Source organism: Brachionichthys hirsutus, chromosome 2, assembly GCF_040956055.1.
Source record: "Brachionichthys hirsutus isolate HB-005 chromosome 2, CSIRO-AGI_Bhir_v1, whole genome shotgun sequence".
NCBI classification, from domain to species: domain Eukaryota; kingdom Metazoa; phylum Chordata; class Actinopteri; order Lophiiformes; family Brachionichthyidae; genus Brachionichthys; species Brachionichthys hirsutus.
In genome coordinates, this window is record NC_090898.1 from 8,419,284 (window position 1) to 8,435,673 (window position 16,390).

General features: G+C 42.3%; 1 protein-coding gene across 1 annotated transcript in view; it reads left to right on the plus strand.

The window, feature by feature from the left end:
* Positions 1 to 16,390, plus strand: part of kif1b (kinesin family member 1B) — a 40,966-nt gene that overhangs the window by 20,689 nt on the left and 3,887 nt on the right. Inside the window, exons 20-35 of the mRNA XM_068746481.1 lie at positions 6,274 to 6,379; positions 7,066 to 7,214; positions 8,067 to 8,245; positions 8,395 to 8,532; positions 9,558 to 9,809; positions 11,457 to 11,575; positions 11,892 to 11,977; positions 12,250 to 12,379; positions 13,007 to 13,160; positions 13,286 to 13,376; positions 13,461 to 13,579; positions 13,662 to 13,717; positions 14,852 to 14,960; positions 15,118 to 15,184; positions 15,282 to 15,366; positions 15,743 to 15,848. Coding sequence (XP_068602582.1) covers positions 6,274 to 6,379; positions 7,066 to 7,214; positions 8,067 to 8,245; positions 8,395 to 8,532; positions 9,558 to 9,809; positions 11,457 to 11,575; positions 11,892 to 11,977; positions 12,250 to 12,379; positions 13,007 to 13,160; positions 13,286 to 13,376; positions 13,461 to 13,579; positions 13,662 to 13,717; positions 14,852 to 14,960; positions 15,118 to 15,184; positions 15,282 to 15,366; positions 15,743 to 15,848 — 1,946 coding nt within the window. The remainder of the gene's footprint in view (positions 1 to 6,273; positions 6,380 to 7,065; positions 7,215 to 8,066; positions 8,246 to 8,394; positions 8,533 to 9,557; positions 9,810 to 11,456; positions 11,576 to 11,891; positions 11,978 to 12,249; positions 12,380 to 13,006; positions 13,161 to 13,285; positions 13,377 to 13,460; positions 13,580 to 13,661; positions 13,718 to 14,851; positions 14,961 to 15,117; positions 15,185 to 15,281; positions 15,367 to 15,742; positions 15,849 to 16,390) is intronic.

Genomic DNA, 16,390 nt, shown 5'->3' on the forward strand with positions numbered 1-16,390 from the left:
TGAATCGGGCAAAATGGCAATTTAAAGCTAAAGTTGATTTGATATTAGGACCAAAATGATTTTGTTTCTGTTTGTCTATATTAAAACACTGCCTTCTTGAAGAAAAACAGTGCAGCTTTTGCATGGTTCTTGTTAATAGCATGTGTTTAACTCCTTCAGTACTGGTTCCAAACTAAGTTGCGGTGTTTGCTGTTGAGCCGGTCGGCTGTGACGTGGATGTTGATTTGCTTGGATCATATTTCTACTCTAGTTTTCTTACTGTTTTGTCTTGAGTTTCATCTCTTCAATGCAGTTGCTGACTTGTACAATGCATTGTGATAACAAACCAAAAAAAAATCATTTCTGCTGTAGGTTTTTGACGGATAGTGACAATGTGGTTTCTCATTGACTTCTTTGGCTATCTCTGTTTGCTAGCCTGACCCAATTCTGTGTAGCACACTGAGACTCAACAACAGTCATCACAGCTTTAAGATGAATCGGTGAATTGCAGAACTTTTCATAATCTGCTGGGGGGTTTTATGCGTAGATCTTTCGGCACAGGGTTGACGCTCCCAACAGGTGCACTTCTAGCCATAGATACTTCCTCATACACAAGACCTGGATTACCTGTACCAAATGGTTGTGATCTGTAATGTCATTTGTCTACACAAAAATGAGAAACTGCATTTTTCCAACTAACATCTTTCTTGTAGTGGATTAACCTTCATGTCTGCCTCTGCACTCTACTGGCTTTCTGATCGACTGCAACTCACTGCTAATACTAAAGCCACTCAAACCGTCTGGACTAAAGGGGGAAAGCTTCAAAATCCATGTACATGAATGTATGTACAATTTAGCATGTTTTCCGATCCATCTTTCACATCACAAAAATGTCAATTAAGCAGACGAATATCACAAAGCAATACAGACGTGCTCCAATTTTCCACTTACATTTCTTTTCTAATCATAATGTACATGCTTTACCTTTACTTTTGATATAAATGTGCAGCATTGGGAACAGCAATGTACATTTAGGAGACATTTAAATAAATAGAACTTCATTCATATCCATATTACCATTTCACTACAGGAAATGTAAAGGAAAAACTGTGGAGAAAGTCAAAGAAGGCCACTCTTTGTTGGATTTTTATGCTTTTCTTCTATCATTTAAGCATAAACCTTGGAACTGCATGTTGCTTTACATCTGTATATTAAAGATGTATGCTAAATATTTACTGGTAAATACATTAATACCACGTAATAGACATCTTGGCTAAATATCCTAAATCTCAGATTCTAAACTGCAACATTCGAGTGTGAAGTGTTGTATTTAGATTGGACCTAATCCATAGTAGAAGTTCCCATGTTGCATATTTATTCCTTTGTTCATTTCCCATTTTAATTTCTCCCTTTTTTTGGGAACCATTTGGTTTGTTTTCTGTGTTGTTTTCTTAAGGACGGAGACTCTGATAGTGGGGATGACTCTGATAAGAGGTCTTGTGAAGAGAGCTGGAGGCTGATCACTTCCTTGAGGGAAAAGCTGCCCCCCAGCAAACTACAAACCATTGTGAAAAAGTGTGGACTACCCAGCAGTGGGAAAAGAAGAGAGCCAGTTAAAATGTACCAGATCCCCCAGAAGCGTCGCATTACCAAGGACTCCAAGTGGGTGACCATCTCTGACCTGAAGATCCAAGCCGTCAAAGAAATCTGTTACGAAGTGGCGCTCAATGACTTCCGCCACACACGGCAGGAAATCGAGGCACTGGCCATTGTTAAGATGAAGGAGCTTTGTGCAAGCTACTGCAAGAAGGACCCCAACGAGCGGGACTCGTGGAGGGCAGTCGCTCGGGACGTTTGGGACACTGTAGGGGTTGGTGATGAGCGCATTGAGGATGTTATTACCAATGGGTCTCGGCCAGGAGGAGTTGTTATGGATGACCTAAAAGTGCACATTGATAAACTTGAGGACATCTTGCAGGAGGTGAAGAAACAGAATAACGTAAAGGATGAGGAGATCCGTGCCCTCAGGAACAAAATGGTTAAAATGGAAAAGGTTCTTCCGCTTATCACCCCAGAGGGCCAAGAAATGTCTACCAGTACGGAGACTTCTACCAGTGCTGCCATAACTCCAAGCCCACAGGAGGGAAAGCCTCCTGTTCCCACAAAACCTAATGGAGAAGATGTAGATTTGCAAACCTATCAAAATGAAATCGATGACGCCACTTTGAAAAGGACAGGACATATGCGCTTGATGCGTCAGGAGCAGTTACGCCTCAAAAACCTGCAACAACAGGAGATCTCCAGGCAGCTTCGCCGGAATACCGGCCCACATCGCTTTATACCTCCAGAGGACCGTAAGCTACGTTTCCCCTTCAGAAGTAACCCTAAGCACCGCAACTCTTGGAGCCCAGGTACTCACATAATCATTACTGATAAGCAAGTCATTGAGGTGAAGGTGCCCAAAGAAGCTGTAGAAGAAGAGAGTGAAAGCTGTCAGCCTGAAGAGGGAGTCCACTCTAGAGAACAAATGGCTGCTTCAGTTGTCCACATCAGTCCCCCATCACCCCAACACAAGTGTAACAACTTGGAGCAAGGTTTACAAGCTCAGATGCATAACTCTAGGAACAGCCAGCAACAGTCGCCCCAAGAACGAGGCCGCAGCAACTCTTTTAATACCCGCCAGCGACCCCCTGGTTCAGTAGAGTCACTGCAGCAGGCTGAAAGCAACAGGAGGCACACGCAGGCGTTCTACCTGCCCCGTCACCATCAGCACCAGCCAGCACAACCCCAGCTACACCATCAACAGCAGCCTTACCCATACCATAGCGCAACGCACACAGATGGCAGGTTCAATGGCTACCAGCAGTACCATCACATTGATCATGCGACTCATCCAATCAACTTTCAGGCACCTCCAAGAATGCGCAGACAAATGTCTGACCCCAATCTGAAAGCCAGTAGAGAGACGACTGTCTGAGTGGACCGGTGAAACGAGGGACGGGTTCTGGTAGCTCTGGTAGTCAAACGCATTACAGATCACAACAACTCTCAATCCTGTGAACCACACGGCTAACGCTGACTGATATTTGCACTCGATCAGTGTGACATTGGTTGACCCAAAGTATTGCATGTATTCTAAAGGTATTCTATCATCATAAAATATGCTGTCGGCAGTTTTTGCTGCATTGTGTGTGTACACATTACTAGCATTGGGAGAGCTGTCACAAGGAACTGAAGCCAACAACAACAACAAAAGATTCTCGGAAGAGACGCGGAATGCCTTCCCTGTTCCTTTTGTAGCATGTGACACGTCATCAATCATGCTTTGATCTGAAAGATTATCTACGTGGCTGAATTTCTGAGTTTACATCTTTACCATTTTAGTGTTGATTTATCTTGAATGTTTTAACCACTACAGTATAAATGCATTAAAGTGTCTAATCTTCATTAAAGCCTTTGCTGTATTAGGCCAGATTAGGAACTGGAAAAACAGCCCAATATTTTAATTTCAATGAACCAATTTAACTGAATGTTAGAATTGAAAAATCATTTCTTTTTTGCAGTTTTATTTTGTGTGTTGTATCTCATAGCATCTCTTGTCTCAAGTCACCTTTGGCCAGGATTTGTAATCAAAAGAGCAGTGTCGTTAATTACGGAATTACTTTATGTACTAGACGACCGTGTGACTGTCGTTTAAATCGACAGAATAGTTGTTAAAAAAGGAGTAATTTGAAGGTGCCTTTTTTTATGCGCCGTTTCTGTTAATATTGCTCTTGATTTGAACATTTTATTTTCCCTTTTTTACTTCATTGCTCATGTACAAGGCTTCATCTTACTTTTGTAATGAAGTCTTCATAACTTGCCTAACCAACTAACATTTTAATAACTAAATTGTTTCTTTCTATGCTTGATTCCAATCTTTTAACTTCTTAAATGTATCTACCTGCCACATTCTTGTATTTCAGTATTGTGCAGGTCCTCAAGTCACAGTAATGTTGTGTAATTAATTAAGGAACACATTTTTATGTTAAGCAATGATTTGCGCTCTACTTTAAATCTATTTTAACGCACTACTAAACACACTACCCTTATTTTATACATTGACTTGGCTTTCCAACTTGATTATAAATCATTCTGCTTGGAGTTGAAGACTATAAAAACTGACCTACGCAACATTTTAGCCAAGTTTCACTTGAAACAGTACAACATGTTCAAAATAATTCTCTTTTTGAAGAACCCACACTTCATAGGCTGAGGTGTGTCTCAGTGTTAAAATTACACTTTGGGTTTGAGGATGACGACGTGAGCACGAAGTTCGCCCTGCTCGACTGGGTGTCCCACGGAGTGTTGTCATGGTTCCCAAAGACTCGCCTTAAAAAATGTGTTGGGGAGGACAAAGTGTTTGCATCATGTTATTCTGGAGAACTCTCCATGTCGAATGAGAGTTTGATTCTGCATCAGATGCCTTACATTCATATAACCTGGCTCGGACTATCGGAGTAATTGTTGATAAAGTCACTTGTTTATTTTCAGTTTTTACATTTGTGCTTTAGCTGATACTTATTTATAATGTCAGCGAGTCTGCCTGCCACTCCATCTCTTCTTGCATCATTCATAGATTTTTTTTTAAAGAACCCATTAATTATTACATTTCAAACCAGGCCTTGAAATTGAGAGAAATTGTGAAAGTCTCCGCCCTGCGGGTCGAGTATTTGACTACGTCTGCATGTAAGGGCTCACGTTTCTTCATGCCTAATAATGCCCTATTAGCACATGGTTTAAATGTATTGGGGGGGGGGGGGGGGGTGCTGATGGCCAAACGGGTATTCTTGAAAGTACAATATACAAAATCAAGTGGTCAATGTTATAATGTACTTGCCTTTAAAAATATACACACTGTACACGTTAGTGTTTTGTCTTTATTCGAAGTGTCCATTGAGTGTTTCCAGACTGTTTTTTGAATTTACGATATGAAGTGCCTCATTGTGGTGTCAACAAAATGTTGTGCCTTCGTTGAGTACTTTGTGCAAACGTACACTTGATATGTTTTGAAGAAGAAGAAAACATATATACCGAGTCCCTGTGTTGCCAGAGGTTTATTTTCAAAGAATGACTGCAATAAAATGAACTGCTCCAAGTGCAGTTGTTAATGGGTGGTGTTCGTTTTTTCCACTGCCAATATACCAGTTTAAAGAGAGACTCAGAATCCCTGAATGCTTTACACTGCACTGTGCCTCAGGCCAGCGTAAAGTACTGTGCATTCTATTACATACTTCTAAATTAGTATATTTTAAGATACATAGTGCAGCGCTTTATCAGTAGCAATAAAGTTATCCTTACTAGATATTTTGTACACTGTACTACTGTGACTTTGTACCCCATACACAGTGGATTTATTTATGTTAGAATTTACTTCATCTTCAACTTTAGAAATGTATGTTTTAAAACTGCTCCGGATATCACATGTTGCCTTATGGTACTTGTCTTGGAATATCAGCGCTGTGTAGATGATTATTATCAGTAAAACTTAGGAATTAGATTTCCAAAGATCGTTTGAAGGGGAAGAATTCAGCATTTGGCTTGTTGGTAGGAATTCAGATGGGAGGAGGTTAATGCCAAATGAAAAGGCTGTATTGTCTTCCCGGAAGACGCTGAACAGACAGGATGAGGTCATCGGGACCACGGCCTGACCTGCTTTGACGATTATGGCGCCCCCTCATTGGATTACATTTGACTCGGCTTCTACCAGCGCTTCTCGTGTTCCACGCCAACCACTATTCCCTCCCGCTAAGATGCTTCATTGTTTGGTTTCTAGAACTCTGTGCGAGGAGACAAAAGGACTTTGGTTAAAAGTTTTTCATCCATTGCTGTGATTTGAAGAATTGTCTTTTTGATGTAAAGAGAATTAATCCTTTATTTCAGTGTTTTTGAGTAGTAAATATGTGATTATTGATATTTCATCATCCAGTAATCATAACTTTACTTTTAAAGATTTATATTCCATTATGACAATGGAATCCCTTACTTTATGTTGTGTTTAGCATGAATCTGGAGATATACAAGGAAAAAGTACTTAGTACATGTTACACTTCCAGGGGTGTTTATTAATGCATCATTTAAACTAGTCACCAGCATCTCCAGTACTTAACTTTGATGGATTGAATTCAAAGTGGAGAATGCTCGACACCTGTGGCTCAACACAATATGTTGTGTTGAAATGTGATGAAGACGTTGACCTGATCTCCCAGCTGGTGGACAGTCATATATGTTCACTTCCTGTGTGTTGGTGTCCAGGTGTACGAGAGCAAATTACAGGAACTTCAGAAACAGGTGGAGACTATTTCTCTGGTAGCCGAGACACCAGATGAAGAAGATTTGGAAGAGGAGGAGGAAGAGGAAGGTGTGTATTGTGACTATTAAATCATTTCTTCCCTTATTTGTCTCTCTATATTTAAGCCCACAATAAGGATAAAAGTGTAATAGTATTTCCACGCTGTTTTCAAGAGCCCAAGCTACAGGGATATGCACGAGTAATTCACAGAACAATCATGAATTAAATTGTCTATTTCTCGTTTAGGTTCCTAACTATTCCATAATGTATAATCAAATGCAGTTGAAATAAAACATGCCAGTAAAAATGGCGACAATTTTATTTTAATCATGACGGATCAGAATTTATTATGCGTTTTAGCCAATAAAACCAATTACTGGCAATAATGTTCCAAAGCAAGCAGTATTTCGCATAAATGACAACTTTTGCTAGTTTCCACTGATTTTTAAAATGTTTTAGCTTGTGAAATCCACTGCAGACAAAATTCTACATCCTCGCGCTTTAAAACAAATATTTTTTTCTGAGTCTTACTTGAGCAATAATCCAGTTTTAATTTACCTCCGTGTTAGCAAGCATAATTGAACTATGTCTTTAACAACAGCACAATATCAGTGTAGACGAAGAACAACTGTAATGAATCCATTCATATCCTGCTTGATTAACAACATGTACCTCGGGAGTTAAACTTAAAAGTACCGGTACATTCAGTTTTGACTTTTGCGTGTTGCCATCTCTCGTGTTCTTTCTCCCTTCAGTTCCATGGAGCCAGCATGAGTTTGAGTTGGCTCAGTGGGCCTTCAGGAAGTGGAGGTACCACCAGTTCACCTCACTCCGTGATCAGCTGTGGGGGAGCGCTGTTTACCTGAAGGAGGCGAACGCCATTAGTGTTGAGCTTAAGAAGAAAGTAAGTGAACAAGTCTATTTCTGCTGCTGTTTTCGGCTATATGTGACAGATATTACACTTTAAAATTTGTGCCACACCAAAAAGAAGGACCGTCGACCGTCCAGTGACACAACTGTCTGGTTTAGTGCCTGCTCTGTGAACGAGAAACATTTGGAGAGCCTTTAAATGAGAGAAATATGAGGGAATGTTGAAGAAGAATCGGCGTTTCTAAATATAGCTGAACACTATATTGTTGATGCTGGGCTTGCTTCATAACTGCTTTTACAGAGGTGGGTCACTCAGGTTCTGTTCGTCGGGGAAGCTGGATTATGGCGTGACAGTATGATGATGTCATGAAAGGACCCTCGAGTTTTATATTCCATTTGGCCTGTGATGTAAATTATTTTAACTGACCACTCCTGTTTTTAGATGATGCACTTTGCAATCTATTAAATCAAACAGAGCCAGGTGTCCCAACCGCCCCATCATAGCACTAGTACAAATTATATTCCTACAGGACTGATACAGGAAATGGGTCATTTTCCCATGGTGCACTCTATTTATTTTCTGGTTCAGTCTTTAATTTATGTCCAATGATGCTAATAGCTTCAGTATTTTTTTCTCCCTCAGAGGATGCTGGGAAGAGAAAGGCCACAAATTGGAGATTTGTTTGTCCCTTCATTGCAGTAATTTACAATCCACCTCGAAAAGATAGTAAGACAACAAGTCTCCCGTTAAGGTCAAGGGCTTAAGTGCTGATCTCTCAAAGTCACAATGGTTTACTGCACTTCTTTTTGTACCGACTTGTTTGTTGAATATCATTTCAAGTCTCCTATTGTTCCTCACCTCATAAACGCTTCTCTTCTCTTCCAGGTTCAGTTCCAGTTTGTCTTGCTGACGGACACGCTATACTCGCCACTTCCCCCTGAGCTCTCGTCGCCGGAGCCTGAGAAGTCCCGTGAGTCCAGGCCTTTCCCCCGCACCGTGGTGGCTGTAGAAGTTCAAGACCTGAAGAATGGAGCCACTCATTACTGGTCCCTGGATAAACTCAAGTAACAACCTCAGACTAATCCTGCTTTGTTTTTAAGATCTCCATTAGCCTGTTCACACCTCTGCATCTGCATCTCTGTCTCCAGCCGTATGTTCTCTCTCTGCTTCTTTCTTGCTCATTAATATTTGCCCGCTCCGCTGTCCTTTGCAGACAGAGGTTGGACCAGATGCGAGAGATGTATGACCGCGCCGGAGAAATGGCCTCCACCAACCAGGAGGAGGAGGAAGGTGCTCTGACAGGAAATGATCCCTTCTATGACCGCTTCCATTGGTTTAAACTGGTGGGGAGGTATGTATCATGACTGCAGAAAAATACCTTGTTGTTTTGGTTGTAGCCTGATCGAGTGTAAGTGCTAGATTGTTTGTGGTTAACTGAACCAGTGAAAGTACATTCTGGCTGCTGGTTGGCCATTGATTTGTGATTTTGTTTTCATGTCTATGCTGTTTTTATTTCCATATTTATTTCATTTTTGTGACCAAAATTTTGTTGCAGATTCAATATATGTATGAGCGCTGTAACCTGTGTTGGAATCATGCATTGTTATCATTTATCATTCATGCAGTGTTATTTTGTTGCTCATTGTTTTTTTAGCTTTTTTGTTGTTGTCAGCATGTGATGTTTTATTTGTGCCTTTTATTTTGTGCACTAGATTTCACATTTCATTTCGCTGATAAATATTATTTTGTGATTTTTTTCATTGTATTCTACCACATTTTTTTCTTCTCCATAATTGAAGTCATTTTCACGGGTCTGTCGTGTCCTTTTGCTGCTGCTCTGACATTCATTTCATGCTTGTAAAAAAAACAACAACATAGTGGCTCTCGATTCAGTAGAATATTGCAGCACTTTGTATTTTATCCTCTTTCAGCCAGCATACATTAGGAGATTCGTAAGTTAATCCTTTTAAAGTGCAGTTTCATTTTAGTGTAAAATAATCGTGTTTCTGTGAACAGCTGTGACAATTAACAACTTCCTGTTCTCTAATACCTGCTTTCGTGAAATTAATCCTGCTGCTTCATTTCTAACAGCTATAAAGTAGAATTATTACTAAAGATTATTGTAATTAACTTTGTCCACAGGCCGGAAAAAAGCAAGCATGTTCAAATAAATGTACGGCTACTGTTTATGTTCGAGTATTTTGCATCTGTAATTACTCAAAAATATGTTGATCTGCTTTCTGTCAGGACATGATGATGCGTTATTTATTATAGGAAACTAGACCTGAACTGCAGTGGCCTGTTTAACTCTTGTGTCACTCCGCTGTTACCTTTCCTTGGTTCTTGCTACTGCTCCCAAACTACCAACCTTCTCAGTTCACCCATCTTCCACGGTTGTGTCAATGAGCGCTTGGCTGAGCGTACGCCCTCGCCTACCTTCTCCACCACCGACTCTGAGATCACTGAGCTGGCAGACGAGCGCCAGAGCGAGATGTCCGATTTGATCGATGACGAGGCGTTTGTGGACGACGCCAGTTCGGACGCCGGCACCGAGGAGGGCTCCGACATCTTCAGCGACGGCCAGGACCCCTTCTACGACCGCTCCCCCTGGTTCATCCTGGTGGGAAGGTTGGTGACTGGGACTGGTGTTCCCACGTCCTCTGCACACAGGCTGGGACAGGAGTTTGGGGTGGATTCCGGCTCGGTGTCGTGTAATTAACGTGTAATAAATCAGACTAACAAAGAGTTGGAAGAATCTAAGATCATGGATTGTAGAGGAGAAAACATGACAGACTGATGTTGCACCCAGCAACAATGGTCAGTGTATAAAAGCAGCAGAATGTAGGAAGTCTTATTTTACTATTTACCATCTAATAGCATATTAAGTCATAACGAAATGCTAATTCTTTTAGCTGATACATGAGGCAGCCCTCCTCGGGAGTAATTTCAGATCGGGTTGTGTAATCACAGCAACGGTACGGGGATAAATAGAGCAATTTTGGATTTAATGTGATTAGTTTAGCTTCTGTGCTCTCAGCTCTGCTTTATATGAGCTACTTTCACTCTAGACTCTTATAAGTCGTCCCAAAAATTGAAACCCCACCATCCTTTCCTCTCCACATCCTCTCAGCGTGATGTCTTTATTCCCTCCTCCGTCACCGCTCTGACTGTATTAACGCCCATGTCTTTGCGCATGTAATAGATGTGCCTAAGGTGGTTAGCTGTGTGTCAGTTTGGATTTACTTTTAAACCTTTTTATTTCATTGCATCTTCTGTATTCATTTATTTTGCAACTTGTTTCTTTTATCATCATTGCTGTAATCTATTGTCGGCAAAATTAGAACAGTGGTGGTTGAGACATAACGTAATCGTGTGTGTGCTTGTGTTTGGCCATTCACTGTCGGGATAAAATAAGAAGCTGCAGCAACATTTGAAGTCAGAGCACGCCTCTCAAGGATGCACCGTCAGAGCTGGAAGCCTCGTCGCTCGCTCATAAATATAACCGGTGCTAATCTCAGTAAGAAGCGTCACGTCGATGCAGTCTCCGAGGCAGCCAGACGACGCTGTAGCTCAGCTGCCTTCGTCATTATGACCTCAGAGACAGGTTGTTCCATCCATTCTGCATCAGCCTTGCGTCTGTGAAAGGAGGGAAAGGGAGAGAGAGAGAGAGAGGAGGGTGGAAAAAATTGGTATCACCAGGATGCAGCAAAACAAATTAAGTCTTACAAAGCAAAATGTCAGCGTGTGTGTTTGTGTGTGTGTGTGTGTGTGTGCACACGTGATGCTCTATCTAGCATCGCCATAACACAACACGCTGAACGATGCAGCCGTCGCCGCTGCCTTTCCAGACTCCCCGTCATCGCCCTGTCCGTCAGGTCACGGCTCACACGGCTGCTGATATCAGTGCGCTGCAGCACATGTGATTTTGTGTTCATGCATGGTTTTGTTCTTTGTTTTGTTTTTGCATTTTCTGTAACTTGATGGTTAATAATATTTATACTGTTTGTAGTTGTTAACGTGTAATAAATAAGGAAATGCTTGTGAAAATATTATATAATACCGAGAGAAAATGTTCTCTGTATAACGACTACACTTTTCACTTCATTTATCGCAGCTGCTTTCAGTAGGGTAGATTAAATGGAGCATTGAAGTTATATAACAATAAAGAAAAATACCATACGTACATGATTTCTGGGTCTGAAGACCGCAGCAGTCATTCCACACTGCACCAAAATCATCTTTTCACATCTCGCATTCTCTCTTTTTTTGACTCAGAGCTTTCGTGTACCTGAGCAACCTTCTGTACCCTGTACCACTGGTGCACCGTGTTGCCATAGTAACAGAGAAGGGCGAGGTGCGTGGTTTCCTCCGTGTGGGGGTTCAGGCGATAGCTGGTGAGTAATTAATGAGCAATGCTGTTAGAATAACACAGGCTCTGTCCCGCTGATAGCTCGCCTGCATGAAATGGACTGTTAGTGTCTTGATTGTTGAATTGTCCTGACTGTGGTAATTATTTGTAGTGGAGCAATTAAAATGTATTTATTTCTGCTTACTGTGTATCATTTAAATGTTTGTTTAGTTTGTTTCACACCTGAGATATACTCCACTCTAAAGGGAAATCTCCGTAGAATCTCTGTGTTTATATTTGAGCTGTTTTATCTGTTTGAGTCGTGATAAACCGTCGTCTTATTGGGATCTATCTCTTTGTAGCTGACGAGGAGGCTCCGGATTACGGGTCAGGAATTAGACAGTCGGGAACTGCCAAGATCTCCTTTGATGACGAGTACTTCAAAAAGGTAAACCCAGAGTCAGATGAAGGTTTCAAGCTTCAAACGTGATTTTTCTTTCTTCCTGAGAGAGCGGCTTATAAAGTTTCATTTCGATCATAAAGTCAGCAGAATCTTTTTTCAAACTATTGTTTATAAGAAATAGCAAATATAATTTAAAGTCCTAATCCCTGTCCATCCACGATGAAGGAACACCTCCATACAGGTGGAGGGTTTATATTCTCATTCGTTCCACCAGCTGTATTCTAATATTCTCTTCTCTACCCTGTTGGTCCAATCAGAATGACTTTCCCGCCACTGTCATGACCCGCTCTGGCTTGTCCCTGGAAGAGCTGCGCATTGTGGAGGGTCAGGGTCAGAGTTCAGAGGTCCTCACACCCTCAGAGGAGCTCAACAGAGTCAATGACATGGGTACGCTTGCCAGACCTTCACTTCTCTGCTCATAAATTTCGACCTGTCCTCCTAAAGCGAAACGCAGATGGTCCTATTGAAGGCACTTCAGATGTATTTTAATGGAAATGAGAACGGTACGCTTTTCGTTACGTCGTGAAAGAACTCGTATAAAGTTTATTTTATGGTTGAATTTTTCCTTTTAAATGAGAAGTATATGTGGAAGCAGCCTAAAGCTCGGAGCTCAGAATTCAGATGCAAATTATACAGACCTCTGCACGGCAAATGTACCAATCCTACCCTGGCGGCACCATATGACCCAAATGAACTAAAGACATGCTTGGCATGATGATCATGCTGCACATGAAGTCAAAGTACATTGAGGAGCTATGTGAGGAATGCCATTGTCATGCACTCAGAAGCTGAGTAGACCGGGTCACGCGTCACCATGGCAGGATCCATGAAATGACCACCTGGATCCAGACCGTTTTCCAGATGAGGTGGAAAATCTAATCACCTCTTCCACTTCTCAGGGTTCACCTTTCCACATGGAAACCTGTTCAAAACTATTTGGGTTAGCTTGCTCATAAACACACAGGACTTCTTCATCCCTACTCTCCTCTTAATCTCCACTCTGGCTTTCCGCAGACCTCAAACTGGGCAACGCCTCAGAGAGCAAACTGAGTCATGATGACAGCCTGGCAGGTCAGCTGGAGGTCGGCAGCATCTTTACCTTCCGTGTTACTGTGCTGCAGGCTAACGGCGTCCCGCCTGAGTACGCGGATATCTTCTGTCAATTCAAGTGAGTCGACAATCTTCAAACATTTCTGTATCAGTTTGGTTATTTGTGTTGGTTTGGAATTAATGCGATCAATCCTGATCAAATAAATATAACATCCGGATGCACATTTATGTTTCTTTCCTTAGTTTCCTGCATCGTCACGACGAAGCTTTTTCCACGGAGCCACTGAAGAACACCGGCAAAGGAGCTCCCCTTGGCTTTTACCATGTTCAGAATGTGAGTACAGACACACACGCCGCCCTTTACCAACTGTAGCCTTCAGCAGTTTTGACCTCCCTCTCTTTTTCGCTGTTGGAATAGATTTCAGTTGAGGTCACAGAATCTTTCATCGAGTACATCAAAAATAAGCCAATTGTGTTTGAAGTGTTCGGCCACTACCAGCAGCACCCTCTGCATCTGCATGGCCAAGAACTGATCAGGTTGGTGTGGTTACTATGGAACGTGTTGAACCACATGGATGTTCTTACTGCTTTAAAAATAATTCTGCATGTATGTCAACAGTCCCCCAACGCCGTCCAGGAAATACTATCCCATTCCCATGCCTCTGTCTAAACCAGGTGAGGATTGTACCCTGATGAGACGCTCTCAATCTGTCAATTTCATTTCACCGTGTTTCCCCTGTTTCTTTATCAACGTGGCTCATCTTTTTCTCTCATTTCTTTCTTCCTCTGGATTTTTTTTGTTTTGTTTGGTCTCTGTTGTAATCATTCTCCCTGCGTTCCAAATCCTCCGTCCTCCATTTTCCACATCGCTCCTCCTATCTCCATCATCATTTAAACAATATATACTCTAAAACTGTAGACCACACGCGAAAGATAGAGTTGGTCCGCTATCTGATGAGCGGCTACGTGAACGGCAAAGTGCTGGACACGCTGTCTGAGCACGCCAACGCTCTGGCCGCTTCTGCCGTGGCCAGTCTGGAGGACGAGGCCGAGCAGCTCTCTCACTTTCCTTTCCTCCCGGTGCCCAGCGACCTTGTGCTAACTGTGCCCAAACACCACGGTTGGTACAGTTTACGTTATGGTAGCTAGCGAGCCAGACATTAGATGAACCTGTGCTGTAGGATTTAGCCTAGTGCGGTGCTGTGGCAGTAGCACGATAGTGCGCCGCTGTGGTGTTTGTGCTGCTGGTTAGATCGTTTCAATCCTCTCCATGTCACTTGATAACCGGCCTGAGCTGCCATCAGGTAAATATGATGCACATAAACATTATTGTGGTGATCGTTGAAAAGCTTTGACATCACATTGACACAATTAAATCAGAATCCAAAGCCTGGAGTCTTTATGGGTTTAGCTGCTGTGTGGCTTTCCTGTGGAATAACGTTCCATTTCACCACATGCGAATGTGACTCGGAGATTAGCCTGTTTCAATAGGAATGTAATCCTGATGTGTGGCGCAGTAGGGTGCCGTCAGAGCTAGTGTAATCTGCGATTTAGCTCTCCATAGTACCTATTCGTACAACGGTGAATAAGAGTTTTCTGTGTCATCTCATTTCATTAATAATGGATGTTTAAACCACATTATTGATATTGTAAATTAGATTACTTAACCAGCATCAGCAGTGAGTTCATGTCACATGTTCCACCTTCCTTTATTAATCCAATTTATACATTTTATATCAGCTTATTCTGAATTTTAAATATCTATCCTATTTGCGTGTGTGTGTGTGTGTGTGTGTGTGTCTGCATCAGTTCCGGCCACAAAGCTGAACACGATCACCAAGTCCAACCTGGGTCAGTGCGTCAGCAAATACGACCTGCTGGTCTGGTTTGAGATCAGCGAGCTGGAGCCCACCGGAGAGTGAGTGGATCACGCATGCATTTTACACAGACGACCACAGAATATACATTTAGTGCAATAACGGCAGTAAAACGGCTCTCTAGATGTCAACATTTCAGTGCTGTTGTATTTGAGCTATACCCACAAAGTAGCCCCTCCCCCTCCCTTGCTTCCACAGGTATATCCCAGCTGTAGTGGATCACAGCGGGGGGCTCCCCTGTCATGGCACCTACCTCCTGCACCAGGTACAGAAGTCATTGCATTTTCTTTGATTATCAGTAGAAAATCTGTTTATCTTTATAATGAACGTTCAGAGGCTTCAGTCTGTGGTCTGTGCTGCAGGGCATCCAGCGGAGGATCACCGTGACGCTCATCCATGAGAAGGGAAGCGAGCTCCACTGGAAGGACGTTCGTGAGCTGGTTGTGGGTGAGTTGCCTGCCTTTCTACTGTAAGCAAAGACAATACGTGCAGCGTGTTGGTCACTGATTGCTACTCACAGAGCAGTCGGTGGACACCCTGATAAAATGAGACGACGGTTTCCATTCTCACAAAGCAAATGTATTTTTGTTTGGAAGCAATGAAACGTAGAGTTTTCTTTCTCCTACTTCTTGAAGCGGTTTCTCCTGCAGCCGTGCATCGTACGGAGGCATTTGTTCAGTTTTATCTCTGGACAATGTGACCGTAATTCTGTTGAACTCAAATCTGCTGATTGACTTGCTGCATTAGGTATTTCTGCTCCACCAGGAGAAGTCACCTTAGCTTCTGAGGTGACGGTATGTCAATTTGTTGTACGACCCACCAGGTCGCATCAGGAACAAGGCTGAAGTGGACAGTTGTGCTGCTGAATCTGTGCTGTCCCTGAACATCATATCTGCAAAGAACATTAAGTCGACCCACAACGCCAACAGGTACCTAACATGCTCGGATGCATCGAGTGTCTCGCCATCTTGAATAGAGTTGTGTTTGATGAACAGTCGTGTAGGGTGGCATCCTCTATTTTGCCACGGAATTTCATCCAGATCGGATCCAGAATGGAGTCAGTCGGGATTCGACATCAGTTAAAAATACACATCAACTCAGATTCACTTTTACTTTTCATGGTTGGTGTATAAAGATACCAATAATTATTTAGAACCTTTTGGTGATGATCCAGATCAACATGTGGACGGTGTGAATCTAAATATGAGGGGAATGAGCTGCTCGGCGGAGGTCTGCGCTCTCCGAGTGCTCTTCTCGTTTTTTTTGCTGTCGCCAGGGTAACCATTACATGAACATTTCCATTTTCATGACTGTTACTTTGCTCCATTGTTTCTGTTTCCTGACTCTTTGTGCTTCTCTCTTTTTGTCTATGCACTCCCTTTTTCCTCCTGCTGCTGCTGGACTCTTGATTGGCTCAGGCTTTCTATTGATAAGGATATTGATAGGTACCTGTGACCAGAGAACATAAGGC